The sequence below is a fragment of the Palaemon carinicauda genome, chromosome 3 (assembly GCF_036898095.1).
Source record: "Palaemon carinicauda isolate YSFRI2023 chromosome 3, ASM3689809v2, whole genome shotgun sequence".
NCBI classification, from domain to species: Eukaryota; Metazoa; Arthropoda; class Malacostraca; order Decapoda; family Palaemonidae; genus Palaemon; species Palaemon carinicauda.
Window position 1 is genome coordinate 122,670,856 of NC_090727.1, and position 17,220 is coordinate 122,688,075.

Genomic DNA, 17,220 nt, shown 5'->3' on the forward strand with positions numbered 1-17,220 from the left:
TCCTCCCATGTTTTTCGAGCAATACTATAGTACAGTAATTCCCTATTCTTCAACTGCAATATGCTCCCTCTTTGTCTTTGCCAACGAGCAGCAATTACATTCACCCTAATCTCATCCTCACCTTTACCGGGATTGTCACACATGTGTTTATTCAATAAGGTACTCTTGTATAAATAATATTTCCAGGCTTCTCTTTACATAAACCATTAGAGATATTGGAGAGTCCTTTGCTGGCCGGAAGCGAAAGACGTCTTATAATCAGGCTTGTCGATTTCGTCAGGAGGATTAGAATAAAGTTTTCTCTCTATACGATATTTAGGATAACAGGATTTCTTGAAACTGCATTAGAAACTCGATATCCTTATCAATAAAAAAGGGTCTCATAAATGATAGGTATTGTGAAACAGAATTGTTAAAACCTTCACCGTAATCTTTCCATCATGCCATGAAAAGAAATAAATTTATGAATTGGTATATGCACTCTTTGCAAAAGCAGAAAACTGAAATAAAAAAACCATAACTGACAGATAGTTTGTTTTCAACAGGAAATTTAATAGAGAAGGCATAACCATCTAGTGAATCGAAAATTCTTCTTAAACCCTCTGTCAAAATATAATTTACATACCATTCCGAAATGTTTAGTTTTCTCTCTCATCTTATATTTGACTAACCTTCCCATCATCTTGTATATATATACTTCTCTTGTGGTAGCCTATTGAAAATGCCCCCCGGATGCTGAAGCCTTGATGAGGATGTGGGGCTTAGGGATTAGCAGCTGGGCTCTAATAAACAGTGGGAACTACTTTCCCATTGGACCTCGGTGCCTAACTGTTAATCCAACTAAATCAGTCAGCACTTTTTCTTTTACTTTTGGTTATTTCCTTTTTTCTCCCATCTCTTCCTTTTGGGCTTGAACTTGTTGACGACTTTGGCTTGTTTGATTATGCTTTGGCTGCTTTTTTGGATTTTGGATTTGGCACAGTGTGGGATGGACGGCATTCCATCTCAACCTGTACAAATTTAGACGCCATCACCCTCTGGCAGACCCCATTGGGTGCAGACCAAGTCTGTTAAGAGTTGGGCTCCAGTGATCCGGTTTTAAGTCCCCCATATTTGTGGGTAATGGGTGACGCCAGGCATTGGAGTCGCCGGTGGGAGGGGCTAACCACCCCCACTAACCAGTGTACGCCCACCTTAAGAGAGGCAGCCCTTCTCTAATAGAAGACTGGTCCCCGCTGAAGCCTCTTCTCATGTTGGGCCACATGGGATAGGAGGACTGACATCCTCCGATAAGAGGTGGATAACCCGGCTTGCTCTTTCAAAAAAAAAAAAAAAAAAAAAAACCAACCCGTCTGTTGACGACCTGGAAAATACAAACAAGGACCCCGGTACAAACAGCTCCAACTCGGGTTCTAATATCGTAACATTGGAACCTTACTCACGTCATATGAAGAATGATAAGAAAACACTAGAGAAGAAGAGAGAGAGAGAGAGTGAGAAATGATGACAGTACAGAAAAATATAGAAAAGTAGTATTACCTGGTCGCTATGAAGTAGTGAATTATGAGAATTTTTTTATTTTGGAATTTGAAAATGCAAGACATAAACGTGTAAAGGTTTTTAAAGCTAATAGGGAAATAGTTGCTGTATGTGGAGGGCTGCCAAAAATTCTTCCCCAGGGAAATGGAAGTCTCCTGATAGAGGCACTATCCCCAATACAAGGCGAAAGATTGAAAACACTCGCAACATTGGTTGGTCATAGTGTCAAATGTGTTTCGCACCCTACTTTCAACCAGAGTAGAGGTGTGATATATGCTCCAGAGTTGCTGAACATAGAGGAAAAAGAAATTGAGGATGAACTGAAAAGTCAAGGAGTAGTAAAAGTAGTCAGAATGAGAAAGAGAGTTGGAGAACAACGTATTCCTCTTGCTACTTTGATTATAACATTTGATCAATGCAGATTACCAAATGTTATAAAAGCTGGTTGGCTATCTTTGAAGGTACAACCATATATCCCTTCACCATTGCGATATTATCATTACCAAATGTATGGCCATTTAAGCCAGAAATGCAAGGAAAAACTAAATAATAAGCCAGCAATTTGTGCCAACTGTGGAAAAAATAGTCATGGAGTATGCATAGAAAACCCTAATTGCATACGTTGTGGGGAAGCACACCCAGCTACATCTAAAAGCTGTGTTAAGTTTATTTTTGAAAAAGAAATTCAGGCCATTAGGACCATGGAAAGGGTTACTTTTAAAGAGGCTTGTGAAAGAGCTCTTGAAAAGTAAATAATATAAGACCAGGACAACCCTTTTCAATGGTTCGGAAGAAAAACTTGCCAAACCACACAGACGAAAATTATATCTCTACTTCTAAGATAAAGAAACAAATGAAAGTAGTTAAAGAGGTTGAAAGTCCCATCGTAAATCTATATCCAGAAATTGTAGAAAAATCAAAACAGATACTTAAAGATCTGAAAGTTATTCAAAAGCCAACTACTCCGATTCTAAACAATAGTACAAACCTCTCTCAGGACGTGTCCTTGCCTGATTTGATGGAGGTTCCACTTGAAACCAATTTACCTGGTGAACCTGTAGTGGGGAAGGTGCAAAAACCTGACAGATCACAACCTTTTAATCGAAAAAGAGAGAGACCCCCATCTCTCTCGCCTCCTACCATAAGAAACATTAAAGTCACGACTTCAAATAAATATGATATCTTGTCTGCTGATGTTTCTGATCAACTAGAAGGTAAATTGAACCAATCAGAAATTCAAGTTGAGGTCCACAAAACCCACTATATCAAGATCTTCTCTAGATATACCACCGGGAAATATTGTTAGATCAAATATTGCCAATGGGAAGACTTCATCTAAGGTGTCTTCCAAAATATAAACCATAGTTTTTCCTCCATTCTGCAATGGAATTGCCAGGGTTTAAGGGCAAAACATGAACAACTTAAGCTCCTCATATGTGAGCACTCCCTTATAACTGTATGTCTACAAGAAAGCAAGCTCGATGCTAATACTCCTTGTCCTCGAAAGTATGTTAGCTATAGGACAACATATGATCAACGAGAAGGGAGCCATGGGGGAAGTCTTATATACGTTCGTCGAGATGTTCCCCAAATATCTTTGTCTATCTGTACCCCTCTGCAGGCAGTGGTTGTACAGATTGATATAGGGAGAAAATACATAATCTGCTCTCTTTACTTGCCTCCAAATGATAACATCTCATATGATGATATAGTAGAGGTGATTAAACAACTCCCAAACACAAGGGGTAATATCATATCATCATTTTTGGAGAATGAAAATGTCAGACTCCTTAATACAGGAGAGCTCACACATTTCATGTTCAGACAGGTACCTTGTCCTGCATTGACCTATCAGTTGCAAGCTCTAACTGTCTTCTCGATTTTAATTGGAGAACATTAGATGATTGGCATACTAGTGATCATGCACCAATCATTATAAACACCAACAATGGTCCACCTTTACAGAGATCACCTCGATGGAATCTTGATAAGGCGGACTGGGATAGATTTCGGGAGTTCAGTGAAATAAAAGGAAATGCAGAACAGTTTGAAAGTGTTGATGATGCCATAGACTTAGTTAATGGAACTCTTCACACAGCAGGAGTCAATTCCATTCCCAAAACAACAGGGATATTCAAGACGACGACCAGTCCCCTGCTTGTCATCAGAACTAACTGCCCTGCACAGAGCCACAAGAAAGTCTTTAACTCGATTGCGCATGCGCCGTACTGAGGAAAATTTAGTCATATACAAGAAATGTAGAGGCACAATTCCGTCGTGCCATGAAAGAAGCTAGGCGCCAGTCTTGGATGTCATTTGTTTCCTCCATTAACAGTAGAACACCAACATCATCTGTGTGGAGGAAAGTCAAAAAGATAGGGGGCAAATTCACCCCAAACCCACCACCAGTGTTAAAGGTAAATGGCCAGTATATGACTGGAGCAACTGAAGTTAGCAATGCCTTAGCTGACCATTTTTCAAATGTATCCTGCAAGTGTGAAGCAGCTCCTCGTCACCAGTATAGGAGCATTGAAGAAAAGAAAGTTTTAAATTTCGCAACAAGAAAGCAAGAGTCATACAATTCTCCTTTTACTGAAAGAGAATTTGATTCTGCTCTTACTATGTGTAACGATACAGCCCCTGGACCCGATGGAATACCATATGCTATGATTAAACACGTACCTTTTAATACAAAGTTATTTATTTTAAGCATTTTTAATAGAATATAGCATGATCATAGTTATCCAAGTGTTTGGGAACTAGCCATTATTTTAGCCTTTTTAAAACCCGGTAAGGACAAGTTTTTAGCAGCAAATTATAGGCCAATTGCATTGACATCTTGTTTGTGCAAAATCATGGAGAAGATGGTCAATGTAAGACTGATGTGGTACCTTGAAAAGAAGGGTATTTTATCACCCATTTAAAGTGGGTTCAGAAAAATGCACTCAATTACTGATGTGCTGATACGACTTGAGTCCTCCATTTGTGAAGCCTTTCCTTCCAAACAGCACCATGTGACAGTCTTTTTTGATCTTGAAAAGGCATATGATACCCCATGGAGATATGGTATACTTAAAAGAATCCATGAGATTGGATTAAGAGGAGAGCTACCACTATTTATTCAGTCATTTCTTTCACATAGAGTTTTCCAAGTGAGAGTTGGTGAAACTCTATCAGAGGGTAAATGCCAGGAAGAAGGAGTTCCTCAGGGTAGTGTTCTGAGTGTAACCCTTTTTGCACTAGCAATTAATGGGATATCCTCAGTCATTCCCCGGGATGTTCTTGTAACATTATTCGTGGATGATCTCTCCATATCCTTTGCTGGAGCTAGAATGGCAATGGTTGAGAGAAAAATACAACTCTCTATTCATAAAATCATCCAGTGGGCCGATATGAATGGATTTAAGTTCTTGACAAGTAAAACTACAATTGTCCATTTCTGTCGTATCCGGGGAGTACATCCAGACCCGGATATATACATCAAAGGTCAACGGATCCCATGTGCAATTGAAGCTAAATTTTTAGGGTTGATATTTGATTGTAGGCTGACATGGGGGTTCTCACTTAAAAGCATTAAAAGCCAAATGTCTTGAGGCTCTGAATCTTTTAAAAGTATTGTCCCATACATCATGGGGGGCAGACCGCAATACTATTTTAGAATTATACAAGGCCTTGATTTTTTCCAAAATTAGTTATGGATGCGAAATATACTCCTCAGCTACCCCAAGACAGTTAAAAATATTAGATTCTATACATCATGGTGGTATTAGATTGTCCACAGGAGCGTTTAGAACCTCACCTATCACAAGTCTCCTTGTTGATGCTGGGGAGTTGCCTCTAGACCTTTTCCGAATGTCCTCTATTATTCGGTATTGGTTTAGATTGCAAAGACTCCCTAATTCTTTAGCCTTGCAGACTGCAAGCCTTGTAAGGCACTCAACATACTTTGAGTTGCACCCAAAATATCCTCAACCTTTTGGGTTTCGGGTGAAACAATTATTAAACAATCTGGATATAATTAGAATTGAGGTGCTTCCATTCAAGGTATCATTAACGCCTCCATGGAAATTATCTTTTTGTAAATACTTTATTGGAGTTAAGAAGAATATGACTGACTTAGAATCCAGGTCTCTTTTTTATGGAACATGTTGCAGAACATAGGGGATCGACTTTTATATACAGTATACTGATGGCTCCAAATCTGATGCTGGCGTTGGATTTGGAGTACATAGTAATGATTTTAATGGTAGAGGTGCACTTCCTCTAACAGCTTCCATATTTACTGCCGAACTGTATGGCATACTAACCGCTATTGAGAAAATAGCTTTGGAAAAGGAGGGTAATTTTAAAATTTTTAGTGATGCAAGGAGTGTTCTTCAAGCTTTAGAAGTTTTTAATTCTAGTAACCCTCTAGTTTTAAAGATTTTAGAATGGCTTTTTATTATTGGACGGAGAAGTATAACAGTTCGATTTTGTTGGGTTTTAGCACATGTAGGTGTGTCTGGGAATGAGAAGGCAGACTTACCGACGAAGAATGCGGCATCTGAGTTGCTACCAAGGAGGTATCCCATTCCCTGTAATGATTTCCTACCTTACATTAAGAAATTGGTTTGTAATAAATGGCAACAGCACTGGGATAGTCTAGATGGCAATAAAATGAGGGAAGTAACGAATATCATATCACCTTGGAGGTATAACATGATACCCCGAAAATGGGAGACGACTCTTTGTTGTCTCCGTATTGGTCACACTAGGTTGACACACGAGTTTCTGCTGAAGGGCCAACACCAACCGTATTGCGAGGACTGTTTAGTACCTTTAACAGTGTTGACCGAGTGCCCTAATTATAACAACTTAAGAAATAGATATCTGTTTGAGGCTCGAGGTGAGGATGGCAGGTTCATCCTTGCCCAGATTCTTGGACATGATGTGTCTTACTATGCGAGCGGCATTTTTAGATTTATTTCAGAAGCAGGTCTTCTGAAAACTATTTAACTATTATAATGACATCTTAACTTTTATGGTTTTAATTGAATTCTCTTTTATTTTTCATATATAATAAATGCTATCGGCATCAATGACCTTAGATGTCAGGATGCCAGAAAACTTTCAATCAATCAATCAATCACTTGAAAATGCTCTTGTCTCATGATCTCTTGGACGAGAGTTCGAGCCATGCTCATGACCGATACTTTCTAGTAGTGTCCGTCTTCACAGTCCTTATGAGCTAGAGAGGGCGGTTTTTGGAGGAGCCTATAGATTTACCTGATATGTTGTTAGCACTATAGCCCTTGCCTAGCCCTCCAGTCTAGTTAAAATGTGCTATCACCAACGGGATATTACAACAAAAATCAAACCACTTGGGATACCTTTATAGGGTTGCATTAACAACATATCTAAAATCTTTCAAAATCCATGGAGTAGAACAATATTTCTTTCAGAGGTCTACCTTTGAGTTTTTTTTTTTTTTTATTGCTAAAGCAAGTGCGGAACGTAACAGTGATCTATTGCAACAGCCCGAAGACGTTTTGCACATGAACTCGGAAAGTCTGGTGTAGACCATAATCTAGAGAACGATATAAATGTGAACTAGACGTTGGCCCGTCACATGTAATGTACACCGCATTCTGAAGATCTCTGCTTATCTTTTGATGAGAGCGTATTATTTTGTGGTACTTCCCATTAACATGAAAGTAAAAAGAAGTTTGAGCTAATACATGTGAGGACTTTATTAACTGATGATACGCTCATAGGTACTTGTGACGATAGAAATGATGAATAGGCCGAGCTTTTTTGGAGGAAAATCCTACATGCCAGAGAACTCCATGCATCTGAAGCTATGTATCATCCAGCATGCAGTTCAAACTTCAGAACTGGCAAAACATTCCCAAGGGCTTTATAGCCAGTGAAATTGGTACTAAGTCTGTCTGTGTTGAAGTTTTCTTGTGAATCACCAGATACCTGCAAGAGAATAACGAAGAGCAGACAACTATCTATGGTCTAATTGAAAAAAATAAGGAATATCTAGAATGAATAAATGTTGAGCCATATAGTTTCAGATTCATGAAAGAAAAGAATCTAGAATATTTTGTGGATAAAGTCATTATAACAAATCAGTGGTTCTAAAAGTTTAGTGACGTTTAAAGGAACAGCCTCTGTTATTCTAAATGACTTCTACCGCCATCCAAACACTAATGATTTGTAGGCTGAGAAACAGACGCATTGAAACTGCCGGTAAGCCTATGAAAAGTGATATAATGTCTGTTTTGTAATCTAAGGATGTTTATCCGATAAGTCTTTCTATGTCTAACATTACTGATGCAGTAGGTTTCTTACCAGGGTCGCTTCAGTGTCTGTTAAACGTGATGTTAATTGGTCTAAGAAGGATATCAGTCCGACCGAGAGTTTTGATTACTCCTATCCAGCTTGGTATAGGACTCTGGGCGTTGAAATGCCCTCACATTTTGAATCTCACTTTCTGATAGATGTCTTGAATGAACTTGGGTTTCCTGTCTCCTATTCCAAAATCCAGAAGTATCAAAGGAGTATAAACATGTCAAACATTTTACTCAGTATAAAGCTGATAATGTGGAATGTAACATTTGTACCCTTGATGGCTTTGGTACATTCCAGGGTAGGGCATCATTGTTAATGTTAAACCAAAAGTTCAGAGAATGACTATCGTCAAACCCGTCACATTGACAGCTAATGATACTGCCAAGGTTAGGGAGATTGATAATGGGCACTATGCTACGTCGAGAAATGGGATGAAAAAAACTTACTTATGAGGAGTTCAGTTTGCCTCGTGAACCAGATCAATGTCCAAAAGTGGATCTTCTTTGGAAAATATCACTTAAAGCGATCTGCATGGTCTGAACTAGTGTAAAGGATTTCAAAGTGTAAATACCTTGGTCTGGCCTCAGTTTTGTCACTGCTAATGATTAATTTGAATCCTAGTAATCTCTCATGTGTATATTCAACTTTGTATTTTATTTGTGATCGTATCACAGTAATGCCAATTGTTCAAACAAGATTTTCTTTAAGCCGGAGCCCAAAAGGAGGGCCTCCTGTCAGATATATGGACATTGCTGAAGCTTGCGATAAAGTGGGAGGGGAAGTTTGTAGGAACCTTCTATTTGTACATGCTATTCTGAGATGTGATACAACTTCAAGGTTGTTTGGGTTTGGAAAAGCTACTGCCTTTTTGTTGATTCAGAAAAAAGGTTTTTGTAATCAAGTTCCAGTTTTCAGTAGCAGCGAGTCTTCTAAATCAGAGATACTTGAAGTTAGGGAGAAAGCTTTGATGTGCTTGTACAAAGCTAAACATACTGAAAACCTGAATGCCCTGATATATTAGAAGTTCCAGGAAGTATTAAGGACAAGGAAAAAACTGTGCATCCGAAGTCATCGCCACCAACCTCTGCAACTGCCAAGTATCACAGCCTATGAACATACAATAAGGTCAAGATATGGAAAGATTTGATCTCAATGCTGAGGACTGGGGTTGGAAAGTGACTGATGGCAAAATGACCTTTACAAAATTATATAGAACCTGCACCAAAGGAGTTACTTGATATTACGAGGTGCACTTGTAAAGCAGGTTGCAGCACAATGTACTGTGGTTCTACATCGACATTACATTGGACTTGAATATACTGTAGCTTGTTGGGAATGTACGGACATTTTTTCAAATGCTTTGGAAAATTAACTAGTCAAATAATACATTGTATTGTGACTTTTTATCACCTATAGTAAGTGTGTTCAAAGTTTTATTTAAACGTTTAACATTAATCTGAATTAATTTTGCGTTACAAATAAGCTATTATTTTATGAGCAGTGGTGACTTGGTTGATGGGTAACACAATACATGGGAGAAAGAAGACATATTTGATTTTAAAACCAGAATTAGGTGAAAATTCCATTAGAATTTCTTTGATAGGACTGTGTAAAATGAAGATATAACTATTGTAGTAGGTTAGGATTTTATAGTCGAACCCAAATAATTGGCTAACTTCAGACGTAAAAAATTTGTTCATCACTTCACAAATTTTGGAAAGTTTTTGATATCTTCTTGGTGGGATCCTACAGAACACATTCCACATTTGTTGCAATTTTCCCTAGCTTTTGTAAAGTTTTGGCTAAACAGACTTGGATGAAGAAGGGGATTCGTGTATACGCGGTCTCTCGGACACAGTCCTGTCTGTCCTGCCACAGACCTCTTCCCCTCATGAGGCTCTTTTTAATGGCCTTCAAATTATATTTTTCTTTCACTAAACCTTTTATTTCTTAATCACACCACTTAACATTTCTATCCCTTCTCTCTAAACTCATATACACTTACAAACTCTCTGACCGTTTTTTGAAATCTTTGAGACTCCTCATCAGATGTTAACACATGTTTTTCACCAAATGAAGAATATTTTTAGAATTATTACTACAAGGCTTGAATATCTTAAGATTTATATTTGATAAATATCCAAATAAAATGAACAATGACCAGTAGTACAAGCGTGTGAATTTTGATGCCAACGCAGTATTTACCAAGGCATCTGTTAGCTTTGCAACAGATTTATGTTACTGACTGCTATATATTATATACAGTATATATATATATATATATATATATATATATATATATATATATATATATATATATATATATATACTGCGAATCAGTTTTGTTCACGCAGGACGAATTTTCCCCTATTTCTTGCAAGATACTTTGCGTGATTTTAAGTCCCTGCCATTATAAAACTTACATCCGAAAAATGCCTCCCACCTATTATAATCGATTTCACTGGCCGTCACTGATAATAATACTTTCATTTACTAATTCACTATTATCCCCTTTATTCTTTATTTATCTTTCAAAAGTGAACCTGTGATAATTATCATTGTCATCTGTGTATCAAAACTGTGTAGGACTTATGATATTTTAACAGCATATATACCACAATGTATTTAAGATATATTTTTTTTTTCATTCATTATATTTTATTTATTTCTATTGGCAATCAATAAAAGATACCATGCAAGTCCATGATTTATATGTTTAAATGTACTAATTAACTACTCGTATGCACTTTTTGACAAATCCTTTCACTGCACGTATGGCATGATTATTACAGTCTTGCTTTTGAAAAAAAAACTTTGAACAATAATGTCTTTTTTACTTACATTTCTGTGTGAGTTGCCATCAACCACTTTGCGTGGACAGATTTCAGCACAAAAGTCCCAATTTTCACACATGTATTTTCATTTCTGTCATAATCTAACTGTTCTGGGACCTGTGTTGTTTACCATTCATGAAATTTTGATTTCAATGTCCTTGTACCCCTTATTGACGGACAGATCTAATGGCTGAAGTTTGTCAGTGCACGCCGCAGGAACAAATAATGGTGTGATGTTTTTTTCCTTCAACAATTTTTTGGGGCAATACTATGGCTGAAATTGAAAATACGTGAATTGACGACCGCTCTTACATAAAATTTTCAACGTTTACGTGACCTTTCATACCAGCGAATTTAGATTATACCGCAATGTATATATATATATATATATATATATATATATATATATATATATATATATATATATATACATATATATATCATCGTCATGTTCATCATCAGCCATTACTAGTCCACTGCAGAACAAAGGCCTCAGACATGTCCTTCGATTTGTCTCTGTTTAAGGTCTTTCTATGACAGTCCACACGAGCAAACTTTTTTAGTTCATCAATCCAACGTCTTATCTTCCTTCCCTTGCATCTTTTCCAATCTCTAGAGACCCTTTCTCTTATTATCAATGTCCATCTATTATCTGCCATTCTCATTATATGCCATGCGGACGTTCATATCTTTTTCTATATGTTGTTAGAATATCTTCTACTTTAGTTTGCTCTCGTATCCATGTTGCTCTTTTTCTGTACTTAGTGTCATTTCCATTATTATTCTTTCCATAGCTATTTGAGTTGTAAATAGCTTATGTCCTAAGGCTTCAGTGAGCTCTCACAGAATATCTCACGTATCAAGAGTGTCAATATTATTTCCACGATGTTCCCCTTGCCTTTATCAATTGACAAATCTTCATATGGACTTCTTTTGTTAGCCAAGTTTTCAGTACTATAATTTTAAATCTAACTTGGTTGAGATAAGACAATAACATTATACACATATATGTGAGGACGGGCTACTGAAACTGTAAAAACATGCTGGTGGAAAGAACGTAGGCAATAAAGGGCTTATACTCCTTACACACAGATCCACTTTCTCCTTCCTTGATTCCGGCAATTTCTTTTTATCTGGCCCTCTTACCATGATTACATTAATTTTTCATATTATTATCTATAGCTATATACCTAAGTATTATGTGTAAATATATATATATATATATATATATATACACATATACCCCTGTAAATATATATATATATATATATATATATATGTATATATATATATATATACATATATATATATATATATATATATATATATATGCATAGTATATATATATATATTGTGTATTTATATATATATATATATATATATATATATATATATATGTGTGTGTGTGTGTGTGTGTGTGTAATATATATTCTACTGACACACACACACACACACACATATATATATATATATATATATATATATATACATATAGAGTATGTATATATATACATGTATATATATATATATATATATTCATATATATAGATATATACATATAAATATATATGTATATATATATGTAAATACATAGATTAATATGTATATATATATGTATGTATATATATATATGCATGTGTGTGTAAGTATACATGTAAATATATATATATATATATATATATATATACATATATTTATATATATATATATATATATATATATATATATATATATATATACATACATATACATATATATATGTATATATATATATATATATATATATATATATATATATATACTGTATATATATTTAATATATACATTTATATACATATATACATATATATATATATATATATATATATATATATATTTATATATATATATACATATATATATATATATATATATATATATATATATATATATATATATATATATATATACAGAGAGAGAGAGAGAGAGAGAGAGAGAGAGAGAGAGAGAGAGAGAGAGAGAGAGAGAGAGAGAGAGAGAGAGAGAGTCATAAGGAGTTACAAGGATTTTAGATGTCTCAAAGACTTTTTAGTCCATCCGCAGAGACTTCATTTGCTTTTTTGGTAGAACGATTCAGTTTACGCATTCAGAGAGTTTTTATGATCTTGTCTAACTTATTCTTGAACTTGTGTACTATGTTGCTGCTTATTACATCTGGTGGAAGTCTATTCCAAGTATCTGCTATTTTGTATGTAAAGAAATTGCCACATTGAGTGGTGTTGTATCTTTTCAATTCCAGTTTGTATCTGTTACCACTGGATTGAGTTTTGCTAAGCGTGAATAGATGGTTGTAATCTACATTTGTTATTCTTTTAAGAATTTTGAATGCGTCTATTAACTGTCCCCCTAGTCACTGAGTTTGTAGATCAAATATGAATATGGTCAAACGTTCCATCCTCCGCCTATATCCGAATTGCCTTTGTGTTGGAACTAGTTTGGTGACCCTAGCTTTTACAGCCTCTAGTCTATCTATATCCTTCTGAATGATTGGAGACCAGAATTGGATTCCGCATTCTAGATGGGGTCTTACTAGTGACGTGTACAGCTGTAGTACAGTATCTTTATTTCTGTATTTGAATTGTCTCTTTATGTAGCCTATTAGTTTCTGTGCTTTCTTTTCAGTTTCTATGCTCTGTTTGGTGAACTTCAAATCCTTGTGGATAATAATACCAAGATCTTTCTCCTGGTCACTACTTTCTATTTCATTACCCAGCAGTGAGTAACCTGACTGTGGGTTACTATAACCTATGTGCATGACTTTACATTTCCCACAGTTGAAGGCCTTTGCTATTTTCTGGACCATTCTCCTAACTTTACTAGATCCTCTTTTAAGGTTTCTACGTTATCTAAGTTCTCAGCATTTATGCCTAATTTAGTATCATCGGCAAATTTGGTTATTCTATTAGTTAATCCTAATTCTATGTCATTAATGTAGATCAGAAATAGCAATGGGCCAAGGACGGATCCTTGGGGTACTCAGCTTGTTTCAGCTGCCCACTCTGAAGTTTCTCTATTGATTACAACTTTCTGTTTTCTGTTTGTTGGCCAATATTCGATCCATTCTGCTCAATCGTCAATGATGCCCAGTGCACTAATTTTGACCATTAATTTTTCATGAGGAACTTTGTCAAAAGCCTTCTGAAAATCTAGGTATATGATGTCTATTGCCCTGCTTTTGTCATAAATGCTAGACATATTGTGGAAATAATCCAAAAGATTTGTCACACATGATCTCTTTTGTCTAAAACCATGTTGGCTGTCTATAAGAAAATTGTTTTACTCTATATGTTCTACTATTGAATCTACTATAATTGATTAAAAAATTTGGCAAGGCGTTAGACTTACAGGTATGTAGTTGCCAGATTCTTCTTTTGGTTCCTTCTTGAAGAATGTAAGAACATTGTGTAGTCTCCATCCTTGTGGTGCCTTTCTTTCATTGGCTGTCTTTCGAACATTTTGTAATAGTGGGGTTATCTCTTCTTTTAGTTCTATAATCTCTCTTGGATGAATATCATCTGGACCTGGTGCCTTAGATTTACTGAGTCTTTTAATCTTATTTTTGACATCATCCATTGTAAAGCTGATTCTATTTAATGGTGGTGGTCCTGAATAGTTCAGCTTATTCCAAATCATTTATCATAAGATTACCCGCCTCAGAGTCTCTTCAGGGGCTAATGTTGTTTTTGATTGGTTTTCTACTGTTTACATATGCAAAAAATTCTTTTGGGTTTTCTTTACTAGCTGAAGCCACTCTTTTCTCTTTATTGATCTTGGCCTTCCTAACTAGTTTTCTACTTTTCGGCTTAACTTCTTGCGGTCTGAAATTTCCTGAATTGAAGGCTGTGGACCCACTGATTTATGTCTGATGTCTCTACTTCTCAATGCATTAACTATTTCTCTGTTAAACCACGTAGGTTGTGGAGTTCTATTTGGTAAAATTTTTCTTTGTGGTCACTTTTGCCAATATTTTTGCCTATTGAAACACTGGATACTAAATTCTCTTCTGTTGCTAGAACAATATCTAGTATGTTGTTTCCCCTGGTAGGTTTATCGACCCACTGGTGGAGGAATTCTATGTTGACAAATTCTAGTAGCCTATGACCCTATGTGATTGAGGTAGAATTCGTAGTGTCTATGTAGCTCTTCATCCTGTTCTTGTGTTTAATGTGGAGAGAGAGATCCAAGATTTCCTTTTTGTGCATACCGACGATTTATAAGATTTTGAGCTCTAAAAATGTTATCTATTTACAGTAAGCGATCTACAGGAATGTCACTCTCTCCGATGAAATTCGGTGGATCCAAGTGGTTCATGTGGAAGGTGACAATGTTAATGGTGATATTCACTGCCATCCTCTGCGAGGAGTTAACACTCTATTCAAAGGTAAAGGACTACTATTATAGTTAGATGGAATAGCATTACTTAGATTACAATTTTAATGGCTTTAGATGATTTGCAATTATTTTTACGGTTTCATCTCTTATCGTATATGTCCAGTTCTAAAGTAACCAGTAGGCCACTTGCACAACTTGATTATTATGATTTTGGGTTACCTTATAAATTGAATGAATTCAACATTTTAATGTGAAAATCATGAACTGAGAAACACTCTCACTATATTTTCATGTCATTATTCTAAAACTGCTCTGACTTCCGTTACTGTTTTAAATTTTTTTCGTTTTATCCTAGTTTCGATAACGTTATCAGAATGCAAAGAGAGTGATAGTCTATGGCCGCATTGTATGGTCAAATATGAGGCATCTTCCAAAATAAACGATTATTGAGGATGAGGATAAACTTGATTATTCCTTCCACTCATTTTAATTTTTCATTAGATCTTTCCCCTCATGGCTTCTTACTAGCAAGGCTTCTGTCCACCTTTTACCTTTTTTTTCAGGTTAACTCGAAATATCCCGCAGATTTTATTGACTGTACAATAGAAACCCACAATACACCGAAACATGTCCTCTGCGGTAACCTTTGCTCTCACCACGTTGACTGCCATCTTTATTGCCTCACTCAAGGTTAACGTCATGATGATATATCTAAGCTATTCTTTGTTACTTTCATTTTTGATGGGGATAAGTATTTGCATATAATTAATCGCTTGAAAAGGAAAAATTAACTGCTAATCTATTTGCTTATTGTAATTATTCCACTCTCTCTTTGTCAGATGGCAAGTGTATGCTGTCAAAAGCTAAAGTGTCTCTTCACTGGAAAGGAGTTGATGATCCTCTGGCTCCATCCTGGAATTGTTTTTCTTCTTGGGGAAAGTCTAATGATGCAATGGCAAACGCTTCAATAAGTGCTTCTCCTACATTCATTCCAGGACAGGCAGAGAAAGAAATGGCTGTGAACGGTTATATTTGTACCTCTGAAGATGGTTACATGTATAAATCTAAGTCCACAAATCAACCTTGGTGGGCAGCTGATCTTGGAGTAGTACGCCGTGTTACATCTGTCAGAGTTTTCACGAGACCAGGGTCTATTTATACCTCCAGATTTGTGAACATCGAAGTTCGGGTAGGGATATCCAATCCTGGAAATGGAGACTTTACCGACAATGCCTTGCTGGGGTTCTACAGTGGAGAGGCCCCAAAGAGAAGTGCTGTTACTTTCAAAGCCACAAGACCCATAGCTGGTTCAGTTGTCTCTATCCAGTCAATAGAAGGAAGCGATTATCTCTTCTTTGCTGACGTTCAAGTTCTCTATACTTACTAGATTTCTATCTACTTATACTGTAAAGTATTCCAGGAAAACTCAAGGCTCTTTATTACTCTGTAGATCTAAAGAACCACGGCAACTAAACAAAAACTGAGATTCGTTTTCTAGCTGGACATACTCATAAATGATCTTTTGCAATTCTGAACCGATTTTTTTTAAAGTTCCTGGATGCTTTATGACAATCATCTAAATTCTAAAGATTAAAAATTCCAGTAGCCTACATTCGAGAATAGCCCCTCTCAAAATTGTGCAAAACAAAGGTTTTTCATTCATGTGGATGATTATAATATAATTAAAATTCATTTCTTTTTCCTCCAAGAATAAATTTTCAGTGCGGCAGGAAATGCATTATGGTAGGCATATGAATCCATCCTTGGGTATAACAGCTTATTCAGCCACTGTATTCTACAAGGATAAGACTAGAAAATAATAAATTTCCATTTGGTAGCAATTCAAAATAAACATCACCTCCCATACCCATCTATATGGTTTTACTAAGCATCACGAAATGTTGTAAACAACAGGTTTCTAATCAAATGTTCTAAAGAGCTTAGATACTTTTCCTTGTCCCATGTTTGCCTATAATTGTGAAGCGGCGAAATATTTTTGAAATGGATTTAATTGTCTACTCTAAGCAATCCTCGAGAAAATATAATGCCTATGTTTATGGAATATTCAGGAAGAATGGCGTAAAAGTGTTTGCTTTATTTAAGCTTGATAAGCCAGGGATTTAAATTTAATTTCTTCATG

General features: G+C 35.9%; 2 protein-coding genes across 2 annotated transcripts in view; one reads left to right on the forward strand and one right to left on the reverse strand.

Moving 5' to 3' along the window:
• Positions 1 to 16,973, forward strand: part of LOC137637853 (uncharacterized) — a 22,722-nt gene extending 5,749 nt beyond the window's left edge. The window contains exons 2-4 of the mRNA XM_068369963.1: positions 15,000 to 15,129; positions 15,644 to 15,770; positions 15,920 to 16,973. Of these exons, the coding sequence (XP_068226064.1) occupies positions 15,016 to 15,129; positions 15,644 to 15,770; positions 15,920 to 16,467 (789 nt within the window). The 5' untranslated portion in view covers positions 15,000 to 15,015 and the 3' untranslated portion in view covers positions 16,468 to 16,973. The remainder of the gene's footprint in view (positions 1 to 14,999; positions 15,130 to 15,643; positions 15,771 to 15,919) is intronic.
• LOC137633880 (uncharacterized) lies at positions 7,384 to 14,321 on the reverse strand. The gene is made up of 2 exons (XM_068366124.1): positions 14,094 to 14,321; positions 7,384 to 7,500 (listed from the first exon to the last, which is right to left on the reverse strand). The coding sequence occupies exons 1-2, from the start codon at positions 14,319 to 14,321 to the stop codon at positions 7,384 to 7,386; spliced, it is 345 nt and encodes a 114-aa protein (XP_068222225.1).
• Positions 16,974 to 17,220: the final 247 nt, after the last annotated feature.